This window comes from Scyliorhinus torazame, chromosome 3 (genome assembly GCF_047496885.1).
Source record: "Scyliorhinus torazame isolate Kashiwa2021f chromosome 3, sScyTor2.1, whole genome shotgun sequence".
NCBI classification, from domain to species: domain Eukaryota; kingdom Metazoa; phylum Chordata; class Chondrichthyes; order Carcharhiniformes; family Scyliorhinidae; genus Scyliorhinus; species Scyliorhinus torazame.
In genome coordinates this window covers 64,658,725-64,684,725 of record NC_092709.1, presented here as the reverse complement: position 1 = coordinate 64,684,725, position 26,001 = coordinate 64,658,725, and the positions used below count along the sequence as shown (strand labels likewise).

General features: G+C 48.0%; 1 protein-coding gene across 2 annotated transcripts in view; it reads left to right on the top strand.

The window, feature by feature from the left end:
• The window catches only part of idua (alpha-L-iduronidase), a 354,201-nt gene that overhangs the window by 317,881 nt on the left and 10,319 nt on the right, over positions 1-26,001 (top strand). For both annotated transcript variants that reach the window (XM_072495758.1, XM_072495759.1), the window contains exon 13: positions 22,061-22,176. In XM_072495758.1, the coding sequence (XP_072351859.1) occupies positions 22,061-22,176 (116 nt within the window). The remainder of the gene's footprint in view (positions 1-22,060; positions 22,177-26,001) is intronic.

The following is a 26,001-nucleotide window of genomic DNA, read 5'->3' as shown; positions in this document are numbered from 1 at the left end:
TACGTTCAGTGGGCAGCGTGCAGTGAGTACACTTCTCAGCAGCTGTCTGGTTCTCTGGTAATTAAAGCTTTTGTATTATCAAACTCCTCTCCTGAGTTGTAATTGAGGGTATCTCAGCCGCCCAGTAATAATACATCAAGTTCGGAAGACCCAAACCCCCTACTGGCACTTCCTCTCTTGAGAAGCACCTTTCTGATTCTGGCCACCATCCCTCCCCATATGAACAAGGTAATCATCCCTTCAATCTCTCTTAAAAAATGCCTTTGTCAGGAAAATCGGCAGGCATTGGAAAATAAACAGGAATCGCGGCAACACATTCATTTAAAAAAAATTAATTTAGTGTACCCAATTCATTTTTTCCAATTAAGGTGCAATTTCGCGTGTTCAATCCACCTACCCTGCACATCTTTGGGTTGTGGGGGCGAAACCCACGCAAACACGGGTAGAATTTGCAAACTCCACACGGACAGTGACCCAGAGCCGGGATCGAACCTGGGACCTCAGCGCCGTGAGACTGCAGTGCTACCATGCGCCACCGTGCTGCCCTAACACAATCATTTTAACCGCCAGTGACAGAGGGAGACCATCCCACCTTGCCAGATCAGCTTCCACCCTCCCCACCAAACTAGAAATGTTGTACCTGCGGAGCAACCTGCACTCGAAGGTATCTAAAGTGAGTCCCTGCCCTACGGAATGGCAGCCCCCCCACCCCTGCCCCCACACCCGACTGAGACACCCCAAAATATTCACTCTTGTCTACATTTAATTTGTACCCCGAGAAGGACCCAAACACTCGAACCAGTATTCCCCCTATTGACACACTCAGTTCCGACACGTATAGTAACAAGTCATCGGCATATAAGTACACCCTATGCTCTATCCCCCCCCCCCCGCACTATCCCTTTCCATACCCCTGAACTTCTTATCGCGATGGCCAATGGCTCAATCGCAAGTGCAAACAGCAGGGGGAACAGAGGACATCCCTGCCTAAACCCACGGTGGAGAGGAAAGTATTCCGAGCTGATGTTATTTGTGCCCTTGGCTCCTTATATAGTAGCTTTACCCAGTCCACAAATCTTGGTCCAATCCCAAACCGCTCCAGAACTGCCATCAAGTACCCCCATTCTACCCAGTCAAACGCTTTCTCGGCATCCAATGCCACAACCACCTCTGTTTCCTTCCCCTCCGCCGGTGCCATAACCACGTTCAATACCCTCCTAATGTTCAAAAAGAACTGCCTCCCTCTCACAAACTCCGTCTGATCTTCACCGGTCACTTTCGGGAGGCACTCCTCTAGCCTACCTGCCAGTCCCTTCGCCAATATCTTTGCTTCCACATTTAAAAGTGATATGGGGCTATACAACCCACACTCCGTCGGATCCTTATCTTTCTTAAGTTACAGGGAAATCGTGCCTGCCCCAAAGTTGTGGTAACACCCCCTTCCCTATCGCCTCCTCAAACATCCCCACCATCAGCGGTACCAGCTTATCTTTGAATTTTTAATAATTTTCCACCGAAAACACATCCGGCCCTGCCACCTTCCCCGACGATATCCTCCCAATCGCATCCTTTATCTCCTGCTCCACCATCGCCCTTTCTAATGTAGCCCTGTCCCCCTCCCCTAACCTCGGGTACTCAAGCCCATCTAGAAATTCCTGCATCTCCCAGCCTCCCTAGGTGACTCTGACCTGTACAAACTTTCATAGAATTCCTTAAAGACCTTGTTAATCTGATCTGGAGCTACCACCAACTTCCCTGCCCTGTCCCGTACCTGGACAATTTCCCTTGCCTTAGCCTCCTTCCGGAACTGACCCGCCAACATACGCCCTGCCTTCTCTCCATGCTCATAAACTGCACCCCTTGCTTGCCTCATATTGCATACTGCTTTCCTGGTAGATAGTTGGTCAAAGCTCGCCTGGAGTTCCTTTCTCTTTTCCAACTTCGCTGGGTTCCCCTCTTCTTCATACCTCCTATCCATCTCCAGCATCTCATCTATTACCCTCTGACACCCCAACCTCTCCTCTTTGTCTAGCCTAGCCTTGAACGAGATCACCTCACCCCTCAGCACCTCCTTTAAAGCCTCCCAGACTTTCGCCTTTGACACCTCCCCCGTGCAGTTAAAAACTACATATTCTTTGATTACATTTTCAATTTTGTCACAGAACCCTCGGTCCCCCAACAGCCCCATCTGACTTCCACCCTGGTCTCTGTACCACCCCTTCTCCAGTACCATATCCACCCAATGCGGAACATGATCTGACATTGCAATTACCGACCCTTTAACCCCAGCTAGCAGCGCCTTCCCCACCATGAAAAAGTCGATCCGCGAGTACACCTTATGGACCGCTGAGAAAAACAAGTACTCCCACTCCCTCGGGTGCAGAAACCTCCAAGGGTCCACCCCTCCCATTTCCACCATTAGCTCAGCCAGCGCCTGCTGACGGGAACAGCGAGCGCGGCCGTGACCGGTCCAATCTTGGCTCCTGCACCAAGTTCCAGTCCCACCCCACTATCAGTTTGTGTGTGTCCAAGTCGGGGATGGCCCCACACACGTTCTTCGCGAATCCCACATCGTCCTAAATTTGTCCATATACACTTACCAGCGCCACTAGCCTCCTCTCCAGCGCCCCTGTCACAATTACATACCTATCCCCCTGATCTACAACCACCTTCTCCATCTGGAACCGTACCCTTTTGCTGACCATTACCGCTACCCCTCAAGCCCTTCCAACAAATCCAGAGTGAAACACCTGACTAGCCCATCCCTTTTTAAGTCTCACTTGATCCTTCACACTCAGGTGAGTCTCCTGCAGCATTGCTACATCAGCCTTCAAATATTTAAGATGCGCACGCACCCTTGACCTCGTGACTGGGCCTCCCAACCCCCTTACGTTCCATGTGACTATCCTAACTGGGGGTCTCTCACCCCCACCTTCTTATCCATCATCATCATACCACCGGGCCCTGCCCCATCCCTATCCATTATTAACATTGAACCCCCTCCTCCCCTCCCAGAATCCCCCCCTGCACTTCCTCTCGAAAAATCCTCACCCAGTATCGATCCTCTCCCCCCCCCCCCACCCCCACCAGCTCGCCTCATAGGCCATTGAAACCTGCTAACCAGCCTCCAATGTCCGCAGTCCACCTCTCACCTCACCTCCATTCACTGGCCCACTTTAGTTAGCTAGCACGGGTGTGTGTCCCCGCCCAAAGGCATACTGTTCCCTCCCACCCAGTCCCAGAAGAAAAAGAACATAAGAACATAAGAATTAGGAACAGGAGTAGGCCATCTGGCCCCTCAAGCCTGCTCCGCCATTTAATGAGATCATGGCTGATTTTTGTGGACTCAGCTCCACTCTCCGCCCAGTACACCATATCCCCGAATCCCTTTATTCTTTAGAAAGGCATCTATCTTTTTCTTAAAAACGTTTAAAGAAGGAGCCTCAACTGCTTCACTGGGCAAGGAATTCCAGAGATTCACAACCCTTTGGGTGAAGAAGTTCCTCCTACACTCCGTCCTAAATCTACCTCCCCTTATTTTGAGGCTATGCCCCCTAGTTCTGCTTTCCCCGACCAGTGGAAACAACCTGCCCGCATCTATCCTATCTATTCCCTTCATAATTTTATATGTCTCAATAAGATCCCCCCGCATTCTTCTAAACTCCAATGAGTACAGTCCCAGTCTACTCAACCTCTCGTCATAATCTAATCCCCTCAACTCTGGGATCAACCTAGTGAATCTCCTCTGCACTCCCTCCAGTGCCAATATGTCCTTTCTCCGGTAAGGAGACCAAAACTGAACACAATACTCCAGATGCGGCCTCACCAACACCTTATACAATTGCAGCATAACCTCACTAGTCTTGAACTCCATCCCTCTAGCAATGAAAGACAAAACTCGATTAGCCTTCTTAATCACCTGTTGCACCTGCACACCAACTTTTTGCGACTCGTGCACCAGCACACCCAGTTCCCTCTGCACAGCAGCATGTTTTAACATCTTACCGTTTAAATAATAATCCATTCTGCTGTTATTCCTCCCAAAATGGATAGCCTCACACTTGGCAACATTGAATTCCATCTGCCAGACCCTAGCCCATTCACCTAACCTATCCAAATCCTTCTGCAGACTTCCGGTATCCTCTGCACTTTTTGCTTTACCGCTCATCTTAGTGTCGTCTGCAAACTTTGACACATTGCACTTGGTCCCCAACTCTAAATCGTCTATGTAAATTGTGAACAACTGCGGGCCCAACACTGATCCTTGAGGGACCCCACTAGTTACAGGTTGCCAACCAGAGAAACACCCATTTATCCCCACTCTCTGCTTTCTGTTAGTTAACCAATCCTCTACCCATGCTATCACTTTACCCTCAATGCCATGCATCTTTAGTTTATGCAGCAACCTTTTGTGTGGCACCTTGTCAAAAGCTTTCTGGAAATCCAGATATACCACATCCATTGGCTCCCCGTTATCTACTGCACTGGTAACGGCCTCAAAAAATTCTACCAAATTAGTCAGACACGACCTACCCTTTGTGAACCCATGCTGCGTCTGCCCAATGGGACAATTTCCCTCCAGGTGCCCCGCTATTTCCTCCTTAATGATAGATTCCAGCATTTTCCCTACAACCGAAGTTAAGCTTACTGGCCTATAATTACCTGCTTTCTGCCGACCTCCTTTTTTAAACAGTGGTGTCACGTTTGCTACTTTCCAATCCTCAGGGACCACCCCAGAGTCTAGTGAATTTTGATAAATTATCACTAGTGCGTTTACAATTTCCCTAGTCATCTCTTTCAACACTCTGGGATGCATCCCATCAGGGCCAGGAGACTTGTCTACCTTTAGCCCCATTAGCTTGCCCAATACTGCCTCCTTAGCGATTACAATCATCTCAAGGTCCTCACCTATCATATCCTTATTTCCATCAGTCACTGGCATGTTATTTGTGTCCTCCACTGTGAAGACTGAACCAAAAAACCTGTTCAGCTCCTCAGCCATTTCCCCGTCTCCTATTATTAAATCTCCCTTCTCATCTTCCAAAGGACCAATATTTACTTTAGCCACTCTTTTTTGTCTTATATATTTGTAGAAGCTTTTACTATCTGCTTATATGTTCTGAGCCAGTTTACTTTCATAGTCTACCTTACTCTTCTTTATGGCTTTTTTAGTAGCTTTCTGTTGTCCCCTAAAGACTTCCCAGTCCTCTAGTCTCCCACAATTTTTGCCACTTTGTATGTTTTTTCCTTCAATTTGATACTCTCCCTCACCTCCTTAGATATCCACGGTCGATTTTTCCCCTTTCTACCATCTTTCTTTTTTGTCGGTATGAACCTTTCCTGAACACTGTGAAAGATCGCTCGGAAGGTTCGCCACTGTTCCCCAACTGCTTCACCATGAAGTCTTTGCTCCCAGTCTACCTTAGCTCTTCTCTCATCCCATTGTAATAGTCTTTGTTTAAGCACAAAACACTAGTGTTTGATTTTACCTTGTCATTCTCCAACTGTATTTTAAATTCCACTATATTGTGGTCGCTCCTTCCAAGAGGATCCCGAACTATGAGATCATTAATCAATCCTGCCTCATTACACAGGACCAGATCTAGGACTGCTTGTTCCCTTGTAAGTTCCATTACATACTGTTCCAGGAAATTATCCCGGGCACATTCTATAAACTCCTCCTCAAGGCTGCCTTTACCAACCTGGTTAAACCAATCGATATGCAGATTAAAATCTCCCATGATAACCGCTGTACTATTTCTACATGCATCCGTTATTTCTTTGCTTATTGCCTGCCTTACCATCCTGTTACTATTTGGTGGCCTATAGACTACTCCTATCGGTGACCTTTTCGCCTTACTATTCCTGATTTCCACCCAAATTGATTCAACCTTGTCCTCCATTGCACCAATATCATCCCTTACTATTGCCCGGATGCCATCCTTAAACAACAAAGCTACACTACCGCCCTTACCGTCCATTCTATCCTTTCGTATAGTCTGATACCCTTGGATATTTAACTCCCAGTCGTGACCATCTTTTAACCATGTTTCAGTAATGGCCACTAAATCATAGTCATTCATGATGATTTGCGCCATCAACTCATTTACCTTATTTCGTATACTACGAGCATTCAGGTAAAGTACACTTATGCTGTTTTTTATGTCTTTGTTATGAATCCTAACACCTTGATCAGAAACAATCTAACCCATACAATTCAATATAATAACATAACCGTTGCAACAAAAAAAAAGCAACAACAATGCCAATCAAACCAAACAAAAACTTAAACTCTATAACAATGTGAAGTCAAGTAAGTTACAATACAGGTCAGTTAAAAGAAAGTTATAACATTTATACATTTTCCAGCTCCCCAATCACAGTCCACGATCTCTTTGCTAGCTCCACTGCTCACTTCTCTCCCAAGTCTTCTGCCATCATGAACGCCTTAGCCGCCTCCACCGTTTCAAAATAAAAATCTATGGCGTTGTACGTCACCGTCAGCTTTGCCGGGGAGACTATACTAAATCGCAGCCCTGTGTTGTCCCTTGTGTCTTAATAACACTCATAGTCTTGAAGTTGAAGTAGATGCTTTATTGTGAGTTCGTTCTCCTTCAGTGCTTAACTTGTTACATCTGTGCTGCCTGTCTGTGTCTTGCTACCAGCCCCCGTTCCTGTGAAGTGTGCCCTGACTTTCTGTTCGTGTGTATATGTACCTCTCCCATGCTCCCTCTAGTGCTTGCTCAGTTGTATTGCATCTACACAGATTTACCATCACCACATCCCCCCTTTTTTCTTTACATATTTTCTGTACAGTGTTAAAGAAAATTGTACAAAACAGTTAGATTACTTATGATATGTGTATATGTACAAGTGATGATGATATTGGATATTTTACAAAGCCAATTAAGATTTATGAGTCCAATCTTAATAAAAACATTTATGAGTCCAAACTTGATGAATTTGTTCGTTGAGTTTTTTTCTTTTTTGTTGTTTACGTGGTGATATTGATATTGCAACTCCTTTGTGAAAGTTGTCGGTGTTCTTGTTTTTTAAGTAACCAACAAGTCAGCCCGAGGTGTTTGAATGGTCGAACCACTGATGTTGACTGACATGGACTTTTTTCTGTGCTTGTGGTATCGATTTAGTGTGTCATCTGCCTTGAAAGTTGGTGTGCTTGCTTGTTCTGGAGCAGATGTGAAATTGTGCGATTCATTGTCATGCCATGGCATGTTTGTAGTCTTGTCATTGTTTTGCAGTGTGCTGTGGCATTGTCCTTCATGTGCAGCGTTGTACCATTTTGTACAGGTTGTTGTTTCATTGTTGTTGTTTCTGTCGTTTCTGTCTTTGTTGTTTTTGTTGTCGTTCTTGTTACTGTTTTTGTCGTATCTGTCTTTGTTGTTTTCGTTGTCGTTCTTGTTGTTTCTGTTTTTGTTTTCGTCATTGTTCTTGTCGTTTTTCTTGTTGTGCTTGTTTCTGATTTTGTTGTTTTTGCCGTTGTTCTTGTGCTTGTTGTTGTCTTTGTTATGCTTCTTGTTGTTTTTGTTGTTGTTCTTGTAGTTTTTGTTGTGCTTGCAGTTTTTGTTGTTGCTGTTGTTCTTGTTTCTGCAGTGCCGCTTACGGTTTTTGTTGTTCTTGTTGCGCTTCATGTTGTTTTTGTTCTTGCTGTTGTTCTCGTTTCTGCTGTGCTTCTTGTGGTTTTTGTTTTTCTTGTTGCGCTCAATGAGTGTTCCGTGTGGATAATTTGCGTAATTGGTGCGAGTGTCCTTTGTGGTATCTGTTACCTTGAGTGTTTTGTCTCGAGAATGGTCTGATGTTGTATTGATGTTGGTGACATCAGCCATTTGTGGTGGATTTGATTCCTCTTTGCTTTGTTGGTGCTCCTCTTCTGGAGTCAAAATCTTCCCGATTTCATTTTCTTGTTGGTCTTGGTGCTCCTGTTCTGGAGTCAAAATCTTCAAGATTTCATTCTCTTGTGAGTCTTGGTGCTCCTCTTCAGGAGTCAAAATCTTCACGATTTCATTCTCTTGTGGGTCTTGGTGCTCCTCTTCTGGAATCAAGATCTTCACGATTTCTTTTTGTTGTGGTCTCTCTGGACTCTTGGTCGCCCTACTCTGTGCTTCTGTACAGACGAGCTGAGATCTGTCAGTCTCGCTGTGATCCTGCACCTCCTGTATGTCAAGTGTGATCACATTGTCACTGTTTTTGCATGCAGTGGGTAGACTTACATTGTCTTCTTTTTGATTATATGAGCTTGGTAGACTTTCATAGTCTGCTTGTGGTTGCTCAGATACGGTGGATTGACCTTCATGGTCTTGCTCATGCATGGCGTTCGCAATGGAGTGTTTGTTTGCTTCCATTTTGGAGTCTGTCAACGAGCTGTCCGTTGAGGCTTGCGTCGCTCCCTCTGTGGAGTCTTTCTGTGCTCTCTCAACGGAGTTGTTCTGTGCGCTTTGTGTGGCGTCGTCTTCTTCTTGGGTATTGCTGTCATCCAATGTCTCAACGATCTGCCATGGCATCATGGCATTGGATTCATCTACCATGAGTAGAGTCGTGTTGAGCTTTGCAACCGTGTTGCTGATGCTGTGATCAGCATATCCGAATAACTCAGCCATGTGTGGGTAGTATTGTTCGAAAAACAAATCATCTTTTTTTGTTTCGGATGTGTTTTCGTCCCCTTCATCTTTTTTTGTTTCGGATTTTTTATTGTTCTCTTCACTTTGGATGGTGCAGACTGCTTGTTCCAGGGTGTTGTGAAATTTATCTTCCACTGCTGGTAAACATTCAGGCATTGTTCTGTCTTTTGAGGTAAAAAAAAATCGGTTTTACAGCTTTAAGTTTCTTGTTTTCAATTTTCGGGCATTTCCCTTTTAAGTGGGCGCGCTCCGGGTCCTCTGGCGTCATGATGTTCGAGACGTCATGCGTGGGGCTCGATTGCGCATGCGCAAATCGATCTTCCTTTACACTGCGTTTTTTTGTACCATCTTCGAATGTTGCGATCTTTTTGCACTGTGCATGCGCGGCTTGCGCATGCGCAGAAGGCAAAATGGCGAACTTCCGGGTGCGGCGATGACCAGCTGAGTCGCACGTTTCGGCAGCTCCCTGTGAAACGGACTTTTGGGCTCTTGATAGGAGCCCCAACGGCAATTTTAACGGCTGAAAACACCGTGCGGTAAACCAGAAGGGTGTTCCCCCTGGACACGGATGGAAAAAGGAGAGGAAAGTGGCTGGATTGCAGCGGATCCTTTGGAACAACGGCAAGGAAGGCAAGCAGAAACCAAGATGGCGTCGGAAGGTGGCAGTTTCATATGGGGCCCTGAACAACAAGACTTTTTGAAACGCTGCGTGGAGGAGATAAAAAAGGAAATGAAGAAAGAGTTGTTGGCCCCGATATTACAGGCGATTGAAGGGCTGAAAGAGGAACAAAAGACCCAGGAGCAGGAGCTTCGGGTCGTGAAGGCGAAAGCAGCAGAGAATGAAAACGATATACAGGGCCTGGTGGTGAAGTCGGAGATACAGGAGGCACACCAGAAACGATCTGTGGAGAGGTTGGAGGCACTGGAAAATAACGCAAGGAGGAACAACTTGAGGATTCTTGGCCTTCCTGAAGGTGTGGAGGGGGTGGACGTCGGGGCATATGTGAGCACGATGTTGCACTCGTTAATGGGCGTGGAGGCCCCGACCGGTCCGTTGGAGGTGGAGGGAGCATACCGAGTTATGGTGCGAGGATCGAGAGCAGGAGAAGCTCCCAGAGCCATAGTGGTGAGATTTCTCCGTTTTAAGGATAGAGAAATGGTCCTTAGATGGGCGAAGAAAACTCGGTGTAGTAAATGGGAGAACGCGGTGATCCGCGTCTATCAAGATTGGAGTGCGGAGGTGGCGAGAAGGGGGGCGAGCTTTAATCGGGCCAAAGCGGTACTTCACAAAAAAAAGATAAAGTTTGGAATGCTGCAACCGGCAAGACTGTGGGTCACATATCAAGGGAGGCACCACTACTTTGAGACGGCGGATGAAGCGTGGACTTTTATTGTAGAAGAAAAATTGGAATGATTGGACTACGAAAATGAACGTTTGGACAAAGTGGTGGGACGAGTGGGGGGGGGGGCGAAGAGGGATTGTATGATTAATCCTGCAGTATGGTAACTTTTCTTTCTCCCACAGGTGGTGATGGGGGGAGGTGGGGAGGGAGAGGAGATGGGGCGTTGGCCATGGGAGGCGGGGCCGAGGGAGAGGCGCGGGCTTGGTTCCCGCGCTATGATAATTATGGCGGGAATAGAGAAGCAGGAAGGAGGGGGCGCCGCACGGGGCGAGCCGTGATCACGGGGGGAAGCCGAGGTCAGCCAGAGTTTGCTGACTTCTGGGAGCAACATGGGGGGAGTAATTACGCTAGCGGGGGGTCTAGCGGGGGGGGGGGGGGAGGGGGGAATTACTGGGTTGCTGCTGCTGGGGAAAGGGGGGAGTGGGTACGGGAAAGGATGGGCGGGGGGGCACCGTCTGGGAGAAATACAGCTGCGTGGGAACTGGGCGAGAAGCTGGAAAAAGATGATGGCTAACCGGCAAGGGGGGGGGGGGTGGGAAGCCCCCCAACTCGGCTGATCACGTGGAACGTGAGGGGGCTTAACGGGCCGATAAAGAGGGCACGAGTACTCGCACACCTTAAGAAACTTAAAGCAGATGTGGTCATGTTACAGGAAACGCACCTGAAACTGATAGATCAGGTTGGGTTGCGCAAAGGATGGGTAGGGCAGGTGTTCCATTCGGGGCTGGATGCGAAAAACAGGGGGGTGGCTATATTAGTGGGGAAGCGGGTAATGTTCGAGGCAAAGACTATAGTGGCGGATAACGGGGGCAGATACGTGATGGTGAGTGGCAAATTACAGGGAGAGATGGTGGTGTTGGTAAACGTGTATGTCCCGAATTGGGACGATGCCAATTTTATGAGGCGAATGCTAGGACGCATCCCAGACCTAGAGACCGGAAAGCTGATAATGGGGGGAGACTTTAACACGGTGTTGGAACCAAGGCTGGATAGGTCGAAGTCCAGGACTGGTAGGAGGCCGGCAGCAGCCAAGGTGCTTAAGGATTTTATGGAGCAGATGGGAGGGGTGGACCCGTGGAGATTCAGTAGACCTAGGAGTAAGGAGTTCTCGTTTTTCTCCTATGTCCATAAAGTCTATTCACGCATAGACTTTTTTGTGTTGGGTAGGGCATTGATCCCGAGGGTGAGGGGAACGGAATATACGGCTATAGCCATTTCGGATCATGCCCCACACTGGGTAGACTTGGAGATAGGGGAGGAAACAAGAGGGCGTCCACCCTGCAGAATGGACATGGGACTAATGGCGGATGAGGGGGTGTGCTTAAGGGTGAGGGGATGCATTGAAAAGTACTTGGAACTCAATGACAATGGGGAGGTTCAGGTGGGAGTGGTCTGGGAGGCGTTGAAGGCGGTGGTTAGGGGGGAGCTGATATCAATAAGGACACATAAAGGGAAGCAGGAGAGTAAGGAACGGGAGCGGTTGTTGCAAGAACTTTTGAGGGTGGACAGACAGTATGCGGAAGCACCGGAGGAGGGACTGTATAGGGAAAGGCAAAGGCTGCATGTGGAATTTGACTTGCTGACCACAGGCACTGCAGAGGCACAATGGAGGAAGGCGCAGGGTGTACAGTATGAATATGGAGAGAAGGCGAGCAGATTGCTGGCACACCAATTGAGGAAAAGGGGAGCAGCGAGGGAAATAGGGGGGGTGAGAGACGAAGATGGAGAGACGGAGCGGGGAGCGGAGAGAGTGAATGAAGTGTTTAAGACATTTTATAAAAAATTGTATGAAGCTCAACCCCCGGATGGGAGGGAGAGAATGATGGAGTTTTTGGATCGGCTGGAAATTCCCAAGGTGGAAGAGCAGGAAAGGATGGGATTGGGAGCACAGATCACGGTAGAAGAAGTGGTGAAAGGAATTAGGAACATGCAGACGGGAAAGGCCCCGGGACCGGACGGGTTCCCAGTTGAATTTTACAGAAAATATTTGGACTTGCTCGCCCCGCTACTGACGAGGACCTTTAACGAGGCAAAGGAAAGGGGACAACTGCCCCCGACTATGTCAGAAGCAACGATATCGCTTCTTTTAAAGAAGGAAAAGGATCCGCTACAATGCGGGTCCTACAGACCAATCTCCCTCCTCAATGTAGATGCCAAGGTCTTGGCCAAGGTAATGGCAATGAGAATAGAGGAATGTGTCCCGGGGGTGGTTCATGAGGACCAAACTGGGTTTGTGAAGGGGAGACAGCTGAACACGAACATACGGAGGTTGTTAGGGGTAATGATGATGGCCCCACCAGAGGGTGAAACGGAGATAGTAGTGGCGATGGATGCCGAGAAAGCATTTGATAGAGTGGAGTGGGATTATCTGTGGGAGGTCTTGAGGAGATTTGGGTTCGGAGAGGGGTATGTTAGATGGGTGCAGCTGTTGTATAGGGCCCCAGTGGCGAGTGTGGTCACGAATGGACGGGGATCGGCATATTTTCGGCTCCATAGAGGGACAAGGCAGGGATGTCCTCTGTCCCCATTACTGTTTGCACTGGCGATTGAGCCCCTGGCGATAGCGCTGAGAGGTTCCAAGGGATGGAGGGGAATACTTAGGGGAGGAGAAGAACACCGGGTATCTTTATATGCGGATGATCTGCTACTATATGTGGCGGATCCAGCGGAGGGGATGCCAGAAATAATGCGGATACTTGGGGAGTTTGGGGATTTTTCAGGGTATAAATTGAACATGGGGAAGAGTGAGCTGTTTGTGGTGCATCCAGGGGAGCAGAGTAGAGAAATAGAAGACCTACCGTTGAGGAAGGTAACAAGAGACTTTCGTTACCTGGGGATCCAGATAGCTAAGAATTGGGGCACATTGCACAGGCTAAATTTGACGCGGTTGGTGGAACAGATGGAGGAAGATTTCAAGAGATGGGATATGGTAGCATTGTCAATGGCAGGGAGGGTACAAAGAACAAAGAACAAAGAACAAAGAAATGTACAGCACAGGAACAGGCCCTTCGGCCCTCCAAGCCCGTGCCGACCATACTGCCCGACTAAACTACAATCTTCTACACTTCCTGGGTCCGTATCCTTCTATTCCCATCCTATTCATATATTTGTCAAGATGCCCCTTAAATGTCCCTATCGTCCCTGCTTCCACTACCTCCTCCGGTAGTGAGTTCCAGGCACCCACTACCCTCTGCGTAAAAAACTTGCCTCGTACATCTACTCTAAACTTTGCCCCTCTCACCTTAAACCTATGCCCCCTAGTAATTGACCCCTCTACCCTGGGGAAAAGCCTCTGACTATCCACTCTGTCTATGCCCCTCATAATTTTGTATACCTCTATCAGGTCGCCCCTCAACCTCCTTCGTTCCAGTGAGAACAAACCGAGTTTATTCAATCGCTCCTCATAGCTTATGCCCTCCATACCAGGCAACATTCTGGTAAATCTCTTCTGCACCCTCTCTAAAGCCTCCACATCCTTCTGGTAGTGTGGCGACCAGAATTGAACACTATACTCCAAGTGTGGCCTAACTAAGGTTCTATACAGCTGCAACATGACTTGCCAATTCTTATACTCAATGCCCCGGCCAATGAAGGCAAGCATGCCGTATGCCTTCTTGACTACCTTCTCCACCTGTGTTGCCCCTTTCAATGACCTGTGGACCTGTACTCCTAGATCTCTTTGACTTTCAATACTCTTGAGGGTTCTACCATTCACTGTATATTCCCTACCTGCATTAGACCTTCCAAAATGCATTACCTCACATTTGTCCAGGTTAAACTCCATCTGCCATCTCTCCGCCCAAGTCTCCAGACAATCTAAATCCTGCTGTATCCTCAGACAGTCCTCAGTCAGTACAGGCGGTTAAGATGGTGGTCCTCCCGAGATTCCTCTTTGTGTTTCAGTGTCTCCCGGTGGTGATCACGAAGGCTTTTTTCAAAAGGATAGAAAAGAGTATCATGGGTTTTGTTTGGGCCGGGAAGACTCCGAGAGTGAGGAAGGGATTCTTACAGCGTAGTAGAGATAGGGGGGGGCTGGCACTACCGAGCCTAAGTGAGTATTATTGGGCCGCTAATATTTCAATGGTGAGTAAGTGGATGGGAGAGGAGGAAGGAGCGGCGTGGAAGAGATTAGAGAGGGCGTCCTGTAGGGGGACCAGCCTGCAGGCTATGGTGACAGCCCCATTGCCGTTCTCACCAAGGAACTATACCACGAGTCCGGTGGTGGTAGCTACACTGAAGATTTGGGGACAGTGGAGACGACATAGGGGAAAGACCGGAGCACTGGGGGGGTCCCCGATAAGAAACAACCATAGGTTTGCCCCGGGGGGAATGGATGGGGGATATGGAATGTGGCAAAGAGCAGGAATAACGCAACTGAAAGATCTATTTGTGGATGGGAAGTTCGCGAGTCTGGGAGCGCTGACCGAGAAATATGGGTTGCCCCAAGGGAATGCATTCAGGTACATGCAATTGAGGGCTTTTGCGAGGCAACAGGTGAGGGAGTTCCCGCAGCTCCCGACACAAGAGGTGCAGGACAGAGTCATCTCAAAGAAATGGGTGGGGGATGGTAAGGTGTCGGATATATATAGGGAAATGAGAGACGAAGGGGAGACTATGATGGACGAACTAAAAGGGAAATGGGAAGAAGAGCTAGGGGAGGAGATTGAGGAGGGGATGTGGGCAGATGCCCTAAACAGGGTAAACTCGTCGTCCTCGTGCGCCAGGCTAAGCCTGATTCAGTTTAAGGTATTACACAGGGCACATATGACTGGAACACGGCTCAGTAAATTTTTTGGGGTGGAGGATAGGTGTGCGAGGTGCTCGAGAAGCCCAGCGAATCATACCCATATGTTTTGGTCATGCCCGGCACTACAGGGGTTTTGGATGGGGGTGACAAAGGTGCTTTCGAAAGTAGTAGGAGTCCGGGTCGAACCAAGCTGGGGGTTGGCTATATTTGGGGTTGCACAAGAGCCGGGAGTGCAGGAGGCGAAAGAGGCCGATGTTTTGGCCTTTGCGACCCTAGTAGCCCGGCGCAGAATATTGCTAATGTGGAAAGAAGCCAAGCCCCCGGGGGTGGAGACCTGGATAAATGATATGGCGGGGTTCATAAAGTTAGAGCGGATTAAGTTCGTCCTAAGGGGGTCGGCTCAAGGGTTCACTAGGCGGTGGCAACCGTTCGTCGAATATCTTGCGGAAAGATAGATAGGGGAGAACAAAGAAGGCAGCAGCAGCGGCCCAGGACTTGGGGGGGGGGGGGGGGTGGCCTGAGACAAGGCAGTTGCCAATTAGGGCTAGTTTTTATTTTTTGTTATTTAATATTTATTTATTTGTTGTTGTTTTTGTTTAAATTTAAAAAGGTCATTATTATCTGTATTGTTACAATGTTGTGTAAAGGATGCACAATGTACTGTGTTGGTTGACCAAAAATTTTCAATAAAATATTATTTTAAAAAAAAAAGAAGGCAAAATGGCTGATTTTAACTGCGCATGCGCGGCTTCTGTTTCCTGTGCATGCATGAGATGCAGATTTTCGTCTTTTGTTCCCTAGAGACTGTAAAATGTGCTCTGACGCCATTTTGGAGTGGATTTCAGCGTTTTTGCTTTGTAAGACATTAAAGCTACTTTTTCCTTTCGATCTGGACTTTTCAATTGCGATTTTCAGAGTTAACCCTTTCTGTTCAGGTTTTGATTGTTTGAGCTTTGCATCACTCATTCCCTGTACATTGAATGTTTTAAAAAACAGCATTGTTACTGATGTTCCAGTAATCTTCAAATATTTTCAGTATTACTACTAATTTGGTGCTGTCTTCTCCTTTCAAGTATTTAAAGCCATTATAGATTTTTCTAGCTTTCTGTCCCGCTGTTGCGAGTAGCAGCGCTATTTTTGTTGCGTCAGAGACTGCTTTCATATCATTTGCTACAATACATATCCCGAACATTTGTTTAAAACTTTTCCAGTTATTACTTAAATTACCGGTTGTTTCCAGCTGCGGTGGAGGTCCAAATTGCAGTAAATCAGCGAAGTCTTCCAACTTCTTTCTTGCCATTTTGGTCTTTCTGTGTCTGCAGCTTGTGTAATCTTATCGTAAGCTTTCTGAAACTGGTCCTGGTACCATGTGTTGTTCCTTGTGTCTTAATAATACTCGTAGTCTTGAAGTTGAAGTAGATGCTTTATTCTGAGTTTGTTCTCTCTTCAGTGCTTAACTTGTTACATCTGTGCTGCCTGTCTGTGTCTTGCTACCAGCTCCTGTTCCTGTGAAGTGTGTCCTGACTTCCTGTTCATGTGTATATGTACCTCTCCATGCTCCATCTAGTGCTTGCTCAGTTGTATTGCATCTACACAGATACACAATCATCACAAGCCCCTTGTTGTACAGTGCCGTCTTCACTCAGCTGAACGCCGCTTGTCTCTTTGCCAACTCCACAGTCAAGTCCTGGTAAAACCGAACTCCAGCACCACCCCACTGCACCACCCGCTTCTGCTTCACCCAACTTAACACCTTCTCCTTCCTGTGGTATTTATGGAAGCAGATAATTACTGCTCTCGCTGGTTCATTTACTTTGGGTTTCGGCCTTAACGACCGATGAGCTCGGTCCAGTTCATACCGGGAGGGGCCTTCACCCTTCCCCATCAACTCTGCCAGCATCTTAGCAAAGTACCCTATTGGCCTTGAGCCCTCTGCTCCTTCGGGCAGCCCGCAATTCTCAGATTGTGCCACCTCGAGCGGTTCTCCAAGTCCTCAAGCTTTGCTCGGAGTCCTCTGTTGACCTCCACCACTCTCCGCAGCTCGTCCCCCATCGAGGTGAGCTGGTCACTGTGCTGCGACATGGCCTCCTCCGCCTCCTTCATCTTTTCACCTTGTTTTCTGATCTCGGCCAATGTCTTTGCCACAGCTACCCTCACTGGAGCGATTGCCTCCTCCACCAATTACTTCAGTGCGACCGCCATCTCCTTCCTCAACGCCTCCATGTGCCTCGCAAACGGCTTCTCCAGCTCCACATCCATCACTTCGGTCATCCTTTCCACTGTACGTAGTGCGGCCACCCCACGCTGTCTGGCATCTGCCATCTTGTCTGCGGTTTTACTGGTCCTCTCATTCCACTACGAACCCGCATTTCCTCCCTTCTTCACAGATGTTTTGGCATCCCTTAACTACTTAGTATTTTTCTCCTCGTTTCGTCAATCTTAAAATAAATAAATAATAAACAAAAAATTAATTAACAAAATGTTTAAATAAAAAATAATTATTTTTTTTAATTCCAAAAATCAAAATTCCAAAAATCTCTTCCCCTGGGACCGGACTTCAAACATCCATTTTCAGCAGGGCCACCCAATGTGCGCAGCTCCCCCTCTACATTCGTCCTGGATTCGGGCCTTGCCTCATGCCAAGCTCTGCCCTCGCCATTTACTTCGGGCTCGATGCCTCTGCTCCTCCAGCCACGGGGTTCTCCACCGGCTCCAAACCGGCCCGACCCGCCGCCCGTCCCTCAGGCCCCAACGGCAGATCAGCGAAACAACAGGGAAACCCCCGGAAAACGCCAAAATGACTAAGACCGGCAGGAGCCCCTCTCCAACGCGACCGCTCCACTCGCGCGAGCTGCAGGAAGTCCTTAAATAGTACTATGTTGTGGTCGTTATTGCCCAAATGTTCCCCCACTGCCACCTCAAACGCCTGTCCGGATTTGTTCTCCAGAACAATATTTATCAGACTCTACTATTGTACTTTAATTAAACTCTATCAAGCTGTATCAATCTCTTCAGTCTTCAATCTCTAAGTAAACAGTCTCAAATCTACACTAACTGTATACTTCTTTTTCGAAGATTCTCTGGCCCGTGTGCAATACTAGCATCGGGCGGGGGCAGAAAGATCCAATGAGGTAACTACTTTCCATATTTGGAGGTCGCAGAACGTGATTTTGAACCTTCAACAGTCGAGTCCTGTCCTTGTCACCATATGCCTCTGGCCTCCTACTGAGCTAGGTGCCACCAAGTCTGCGTAGCGTTCTTCTAACAAAGCAGGTTCACTGGAGTTGCAAACAATGGTTCATTCTGAGACAATGTGGCAGTTCCAGGCCTGTCTAAATTCTTGGAAGTGCAGGGTCGGATTAGGACAAGTCAGCATGGATTTAGTAAGGGGAGGTTGTGCCTGACAAACCTGTTAGAGTTCTTTGAAGAGATAACAAATAGGTTAGGCCAAGGAGAGCCAATGGATGTTATCTATCTTGACTTCCAAAAGGCCTTTGATAAGGTGTCTCACCGGAGACTGCTGAGTAAAATAAGGGCCCATGGTATTCGAGGCAAGGTACTAACATGGATTGACGATTGGCTGTCAGGCAGAAGGCAGAGAGTTGGGATAAAAGGTTCTTTTTCGGAATGGCAACCGGTGACGAGTGGTGTCCCGCAGGGTTCAGTGTTGGGGCCACAGCTGTTCTCCTTATATATTAACGATCTAGATGACAGGACTGGGGGCATTCTGGCTAAGTTTGCCGATGATACAAAGATAGGTGGAGGGGCAGGTAGTATGGAGGAGGTGGGGAGGCTGCAGAAAGATTTAGACAGTTTAGGAGAGTGGTCCAAGAAATGGCTGATGAAATTCAACGTGGGCAAGTGCGAGGTCTTGCACTTTGGAAAAAAGAATAGAGGCATGGACTATTTTCTAAACGGTGACAAAATTCATAATGCTGAAGTGCAAAGGGACTTGGGAGTCCTAGTCCAGGATTCTCTAAAGGTAAACTTGCAGGTTGAGTCCGTAATTAAGAAAGCAAATGCAATGTTGTCATTCATCTCAAGAGGCTTGGAATATAAAAGCAGGGATGTACTTCTGAAGCTTTATAAAGCATTAGTTAGGCCCCATTTAGAATACTGTGTGCAATTTTGGGCCCCACACCTCAGGAAGGACATACTGGCACTGGAGCGGGTCCAGCGGAGATTCACACGGATGACCCCAGGAATGGTAGGCCTAACATACGATGAACGTCTGAGGATCCTGGGATTATATTCATTGGAGTTTAGGAGGTTGAGGGGAGATCTAATAGAAACTTACAAGATAATGAATGGCTTAGATAGGGTGGATGTGGAGAAGTTGTCTGCATTAGCAGGGGAGACTAGGACCCGGGGGCACAGCCTTAGAATAAAAGGGAGTCACTTTCGAACCGAGATGAGGCGAAATTTCTTCAGCCAGAGAGTGGTGGGTCTGTGGAATTCATTGCCACAGAGGGCAGTGGAGGCCGGGACGTTGAGTGTCTTTAAGACAGAAGTTGATAAATTCTTGATTTCTCGAGGAATTAAGGGCTATGGAGAGAGAGCGGGTAAATGGAGTTGAAATCAGCCATGATTGAATGGTGGAGTGGACTCGATGGGCCGAATGGCCTTACTTCCGCTCCTATGTCTTATGGTCTTATGTCTGGGTTCGGCGGGAAGTTGATTGGCCAAGGCCTGGCTACATGAATACTGTCTGTTCCAGCTCTGCAGTTTGCAAATTGCAGAGTCTGGCTAGGTTTAAACTTGGCTTCCACATTTTGAGTTTTTATCCATGCTCAGTATAGAGGGTTATGGGCCAAATGCGGGAAACTGGGATTAGCTTAGTGGCAAAAGCTGGATGGCATGGACAAGTTGGGCCAAAGGATCTGTTTTCATGCTGTAAATCTCTATGACTTATGAAAAAAATCAATGTTTCTGACCTCCAGGATAGTTACAGAGAGGGGAAACTAAAAGATAAGAGTCTTTACTTCAAATGGTGGTTCCTCACAGGCCTTATTCTCAGTAAGCTTATAGATTACAACCGTGAGTTTTGCAACCCGCACTGGTTTACCTGCAGTTATTTAAAGCACCGAACTTACATCTTTCCTGGAGAGGCAGAGTCTTTGGGTGGAATTTACTGGCTCTCCCACTGACAACGCAGAGGTTACTCACCGACGAGTAGTGCAGTCAATGGAAAATGCTGTTGACAACGGCAGGACCAGAAAACCCTACTGGAGGGCCACCTATTCCGCTGAAAAATACACGGCAGGTTGATTGGTAAATCCTGCCCTTTGTTCCCTTCAACCTTGCGTCCAGTCAAACTTTGCTTCCAAGACTCTGCCTTTTCTGGAGAAAGAATTGGTCGGTTCACATCAACCTTTTTTGCTGAAAGAGTGATCAGGGGCGTCATTCTCCGACCCCCCGCCGGGTCGGAGAATGGCCGTTGGCCGCCGTGAATCCCGCCCCCGCCCCCGCCGAAGTCTCCGCTCCCGGAGATTGGGCGGGGGCGGGAATCCAGCCGCGCCGGTTGGCGGGACCCCCCGCTGGATTCTCCGGCCCGGATGGGCCGAAGTCCCGCCCAGGAATTGCCTGTCCCGCCGACGTAAATCAAACCTGGTATTTACCGGCGGGACCAGGCGGCGTGGGCGGGCTCCGGGGTCCTGGGGGGGGGCGCGGGGCGATCTGACCCCGGGGGGTGCCCCCACGGTGGCCTGGCCCGCGATCGGGGCCCACCGATCCGCGGGCGGGCCTGTGCCGTGGGGGCACTCTTTCCCTTCCGCCTCCGCTACGGCCTCCACCATGGCGGAGGCGGAAGAGACTCTCCCCACTGCGCATGCGCGGGAAACTTTCGGCGGCCGCTGACGCTCCCGCGCATGCGCGGGGAAACTGACAGCGGCCGCTGACGCTCCCGCGCATGCGCCGCATTTCCGCGCCAGCTGGCGGGGCAACAAACGCCATTTCCGCCAGCTGGCGGGGCGGAAATCCCTCCGGCGTCGGCCTAGCCCCTCAATGTTGGGGCTAGGCCGCCAAAGATGCGGAGACTTCCGCACCTTTTTGCCGGCGCGATGCCCGTCTGATTTGCGCCGGCTTTGGCGCCAGTCGGCGGGCATCCCGCCGTTGGGGGAGAATTTCGCCCCAGATTCTGAACCTTTCCTGCACCGCCTGTAATGGTTCTCCTGTACAGCGATTCACCCAGGCTTTCTGCTAGTTCAGAAACACAGTCGTCCTGGAGGAAAACATAGTGGAAAAAGAGTGGGACATCTCTCTAAACTGCCAGAAAAGAAACTGAGAGCTCCTTAGGTCTCTGAACCATTTCAGTAGGATCAGATCTAATCACCACCTGTTACCAGGAAGAGCACAGCCGTTTGGGCCAATTAATTGGCCACCAGCCACATCATTCAAACTGAGTCACCACTGAGGCCAGCCAATCTCCACTCACCAGTCTAAAACAGCACGGCCTTCTGGATCATGCTGCCTGAATTAAAGGTGCAGGTCACGGCTCATTTCATTTTGAATTAAAATGGCAAGCTGCTTAAAGACACATATCTGTAAATTATCCATGGATCAAAAATGTAATGGCAAAAATAAAAGAAAGGGGAAACGAGAGTAGACAGGGAATAAACAAGAAGGTTTAGGAAGGATCCTTCCACCATAACCTCTTTGTTTTCCAATCGCTCCAAGACCTTGTTCCTATCGCTAACCTCTTCCAGCCCTAAAAAACCCTTCAAGATCTCTATACTCTCCTGGCTATTTGCAAGTCCAATTTTACCTCAGATTTTGTAGTAATGGAAATCATGCAAGTTCCTATGAAGAGTGGGTTATTGCAAAAATGTTCAAGTTCCTCAGCAAATTAAAGACAAGTTAGTATTTCAGGTAGCAACTCTTTATCATAACTCTGCATTCTGAGGTAGGGGGTCACAGTCTCTACCTGGAATTTTAACTGGAAATGTTCTCATTTCAGACACTTGAAGACCTGCCATTTATTTCTAACTCTTCCTATTTTTAATTCAGATCTTCAGAATGTTTTTATTTTTTTTCTTAATGTCTCCTTATTAACAATGTATACCTAAATAAAAAAGAGATTTTCTCTTGTAAAAATTATCAAAGGAATTCCTTAGAAGTTCAAATCTAGTATAAGGCAAGAATGTTACTATCATGTGCTATTTTTAGAGGGGAACTTAATTTAAATATAATTTTAAGCGTCCGCAATTAATTATCTGTCATTTCAAATGTGGATTTAAGATAGGTGTGACTTAAATATTCTTTTTTGTTTGATGCAGATGTTTGAAAACATTTGAAGTGGAATTTTCAGTTGACGGAAAAGTTTACAAAAGAATCAATGACAAAGATACTATATTTACTATTTTTGTATACTCTCCACTGAACAAGAGAAAAGGTTAGTTTAAATGTCTTTATTTCTCTTTCTGCAATGAACTTGATCTAAAATATAACGGTCCGAGGACATCCAGTGATGACATGAAGGTGGAGGTCTCGTGTTGGGTGGCCCCTGCTAGAGTTTCTGATTTTTGGCCCTTTATGCCCAGTTTATGGGGCATTTTTTGAATGATTAGGTGTTAGATGGTCTGAGGAGGTTGTGGAATGTCGGAGTTCCAGAAGAATCAGCAGAGGAAGAGGGCGAGCGAAAGTCCGTTGGTGAGTGTGGATGGCAGGTGCTAGTTCGTCGGGAGGGGCCGCTCCCATTACGGTGGAAAAGCTGACTGAAATGGTGTCGGGACAGCAGTTTGAGTGGCTGACTCCAAGCACTTCGACATGCATCGGAGAGAGATGATAACCTCGCTCAAGGAGTGGGTAGATGAGACTATTGCCCCGATAAAGGCGACTTTGACTAAGACATCGACAGAGGTGCAGGAGCAGAGTGGCCGGCAATTGGGGGGGGGGTTGGGCCTTCCGAACTTGCTGTATTACTACTGGGCGTTGAACACGGAGAAGGTGCGGGGCTGGAGTAGGGAGGCGGAGGCTTTATGGGTCAGGATGGAGGCAGGTTCTTGTAGGGGGGTCAGGGTTGTGGGCATTGGCGAGGCATCGCTTCTATTTGCCCCAGGAAAGTATTCAGGAAGTCCTGTGATGGTTGCCACAGTGACGATTTTGACACATCTAATGAACAGGGGTGAATTGAATTGGCTGAAGACTGGCAGTTGTGATGCTGGGAGACCGAGATGGATCATTCACTCGGCATTTCTGGCTGAGGATTATTGTGAATGTTTCAGCCTTGTCTTTTGCAAAGATGTGCTGGGCTCCTCCATCGTTGAGGATGGGGATATTTGTGGAACCTCCTCCTCCAGTGAGTTGTTTAATTGTCCACCACCACTCACAACTGGATGTGGCAGGTCTGCAGAGCTTAAATCTGATCCATTGGTTGTGGGATCGCTTAGCTCTGTCTATCACTTGCTGCTTATGTCGTTTGGCACACCAGTAGTCCTGTTTGTAGCTTCACCAGGTTGACATCTCATTTTTTTGGTATGCCTGGTGTTACTCCTGGCAAGTTCTCCTGCATTCTTCATTGAATCAGGGTTAATCCCCTGGCTTGGTGGTAATGGTAGAGTGGTGGATATGCTGGGCCATGAGGTTACAGATTGTGGCTGAGTGCAGTTTTGCTGCTGCTGATGGCCCATAGTGCCTCATGGATGTCCAAACCGAGTTGCTCGATCGGTTCTGAATCTATCCCATTTAGCTCGTTGGTAGTGCCACACAACACGATGGACGATATCCTCAATGTGTGGACTGTGCCGTGGTCACTCCTACCGATTATATCATGGACAGATATATCAGTGGGAGGCAGGTTGGTGAGGATGAGGTCAAGTATGTTTTTCCCTCTTGTTGGCTCCCTGTCCTCCTATCGCAGGCCCAGTCTAGCAGCTATGTCCTTTATGACTTGGCCAGCTCTGTCAGTAGTGGTGCTACCGAGCCACTCTTGGTGATGGACATTGAAGTCCCCCACCCAGAGTACATTCTGTGTCCTTGCCACCCTCAGTGCTTCCTCCCAGTTGTGTTCAACATGGCGGAGTACTGATTCATCGGCTGAGAGTGGACAGTACGCGGTAATCAGCAGGAAATTTCCTTGCCCATGTTTAACTTGAAACCATGAGACTTTGGGGGTCTGGAGTCGATGTTGAGGACTCCCAGGACCGCTCCCTCCAGACTGTATACCACTGTGCCACCATCTCTTCTGGGTCTCTCCTGCCAGTGGGACAGGATGTACCCAGGGATAGTGATAGTGGTGTCTGGGACGTTATCTGTAAGATATGATTCCATGAGTATGACTCTGTCAGGCTGCTTCTTGACTAGTCTGTGAGATAGCTCTCCCAATTTTGGCACAAGGCCCCCAGATGTTAGTAAGGAGATTCGACAGAGCTGGGTTTGCCGTTGTAGTTTCCGGTGCTTAGGTCGATGATGGGTGGTCTGCTTTTTATTGATTTTATAGCAGTTTGATACAACTGAGTGGCTTGCTAGGCCGTTTCGGAGGGCTTTTGAGACGCAGCCACATTGCTGTGGATCTGGAGTCACATGTGGGCCAGACTCGGTCAGGATGTCAGATTTCCTTTGCTAAAGAAAGTTAGTGAATCAGCTGGGTTTTTTATGACAATTGACAACGGTTTCATGGTCATCATTAGACTTGTTTAAGATGCGTAGCATTGGTCCTTCCCAAATACACAGCAGCTCACTTCTCTTTAAGTGAAATGCTGCTTACTGGATGTGGGTCTCTTCACCTGCACAACAGGATTTGCTTGCAGTTATTTAGTCTCATCCAAGATGTGGTGCAGAATAATACCAGCGACACGGGTTCAATCCCCCTTCCGGCTGTGGATAGTTCATAGAAGGTTGCCTTGCCCCATGCTTGATGTAGAATGTGCCTGTCAAACTATATAACCACTTATCTCTCTATAACAATGGTCTCTTGTGGACTATGCCTAATTACCAAAACAAAATAACCACAATGGAAACATACACAATAATCTTCATAACATCCATTCACTTCTAGATTATTTTTCCAACCATTTCAACTAAGTACAAATAATAAAGAGCAATTACCATAATGCGAACGCCTGAAGGACAAAGACAACCTAGGTCAACAGCCATGATAACAATTTGCTAGTTACAGTTATGCAGACATTTTTTTTTGTGCTTTTGAGCTGCTTCCCACTAATTGCTAAATATTCTATATTGTGGATTTACCTGTTGTGAGGTAACTTATCAAAAGCTTCCTGAAAATCCACATTAAGAATGTCTACCTTCATCTAATTAGTAAGACATCGGCTTCTCTGCCATGAGCGGTACTGGATGTCATGAATAACTCTCTGCCAAGTTGACTCCCAGTGGCAGCATGTAGGAGGAGGTTGCACATTGGAGGGCTCCCGCTCGAGACTTGATTTTTTAGAATTTAATGCCCAATCCCAGGGGCAATTTTTGGTTGAATAAGTGCAGGAAGACATAAGGAAGAACGATGTCCAAAATCCAAAGGAAAACGGCCGTGAAGAAGGGGGCGAATGAAGGTTCTCCGTCGAGTGGAAGGGTCGGCTCAGGAACTGGAAGGAAGGCGGAGGCTGGGTCGCCGGGTGAGGCCACACTGCTCACGGCAGAAAGGATGACCGAGGTGATGGTTCGCAAAGCACATGGAGGTGATGAGGAAGGAGATGGTGGTGGTATTGAAGGTGAAGGTGGAGGAGGCGATTGCCCCGGTGAAGGCGGTGGTATCAAGAGCATCGGCCGAGGTGCGGGAGCAGGGTGAGACACTGAAGGAAGTGGAAGAGGCATTGTTGCAACACAATGATAAACTCACCTCGATGGGTAAGGAACTGCAGAGGGTGGTGGAGGCCAACAAGGGTCTGCGAGCCAAAATGGAGGACTTGGAAAACAGATCTAGGCGGCAAAATCTGAGAATTGTGGGTCTGCCCGAAGGCGTGGAGTGCCCGAGGCCGACAGAGTGTTTTGCCAAGATGTTGGCGGAGCTGTTGCGGGAGGGGGAAGATCTCTCTAGGTATGAACTGGATCGGGCTCATAGGAGCGAGGGCCTATACCAAAGGCGAATGAGCCGCCAGGAGCAGTGACTACTTATTTCCGTAGGTACTGCGTGAAGGAGAAGATCCTGTGTTGGGCAAAGCAGAAGCGGGAGGTGCAGTGGGCTGGAGCTGGTATACGTATATATACTGTGGAATTGGCGAGGAGGCCGGCGGCCTTCGGCTGAGCGAAGACGGCACTGTCT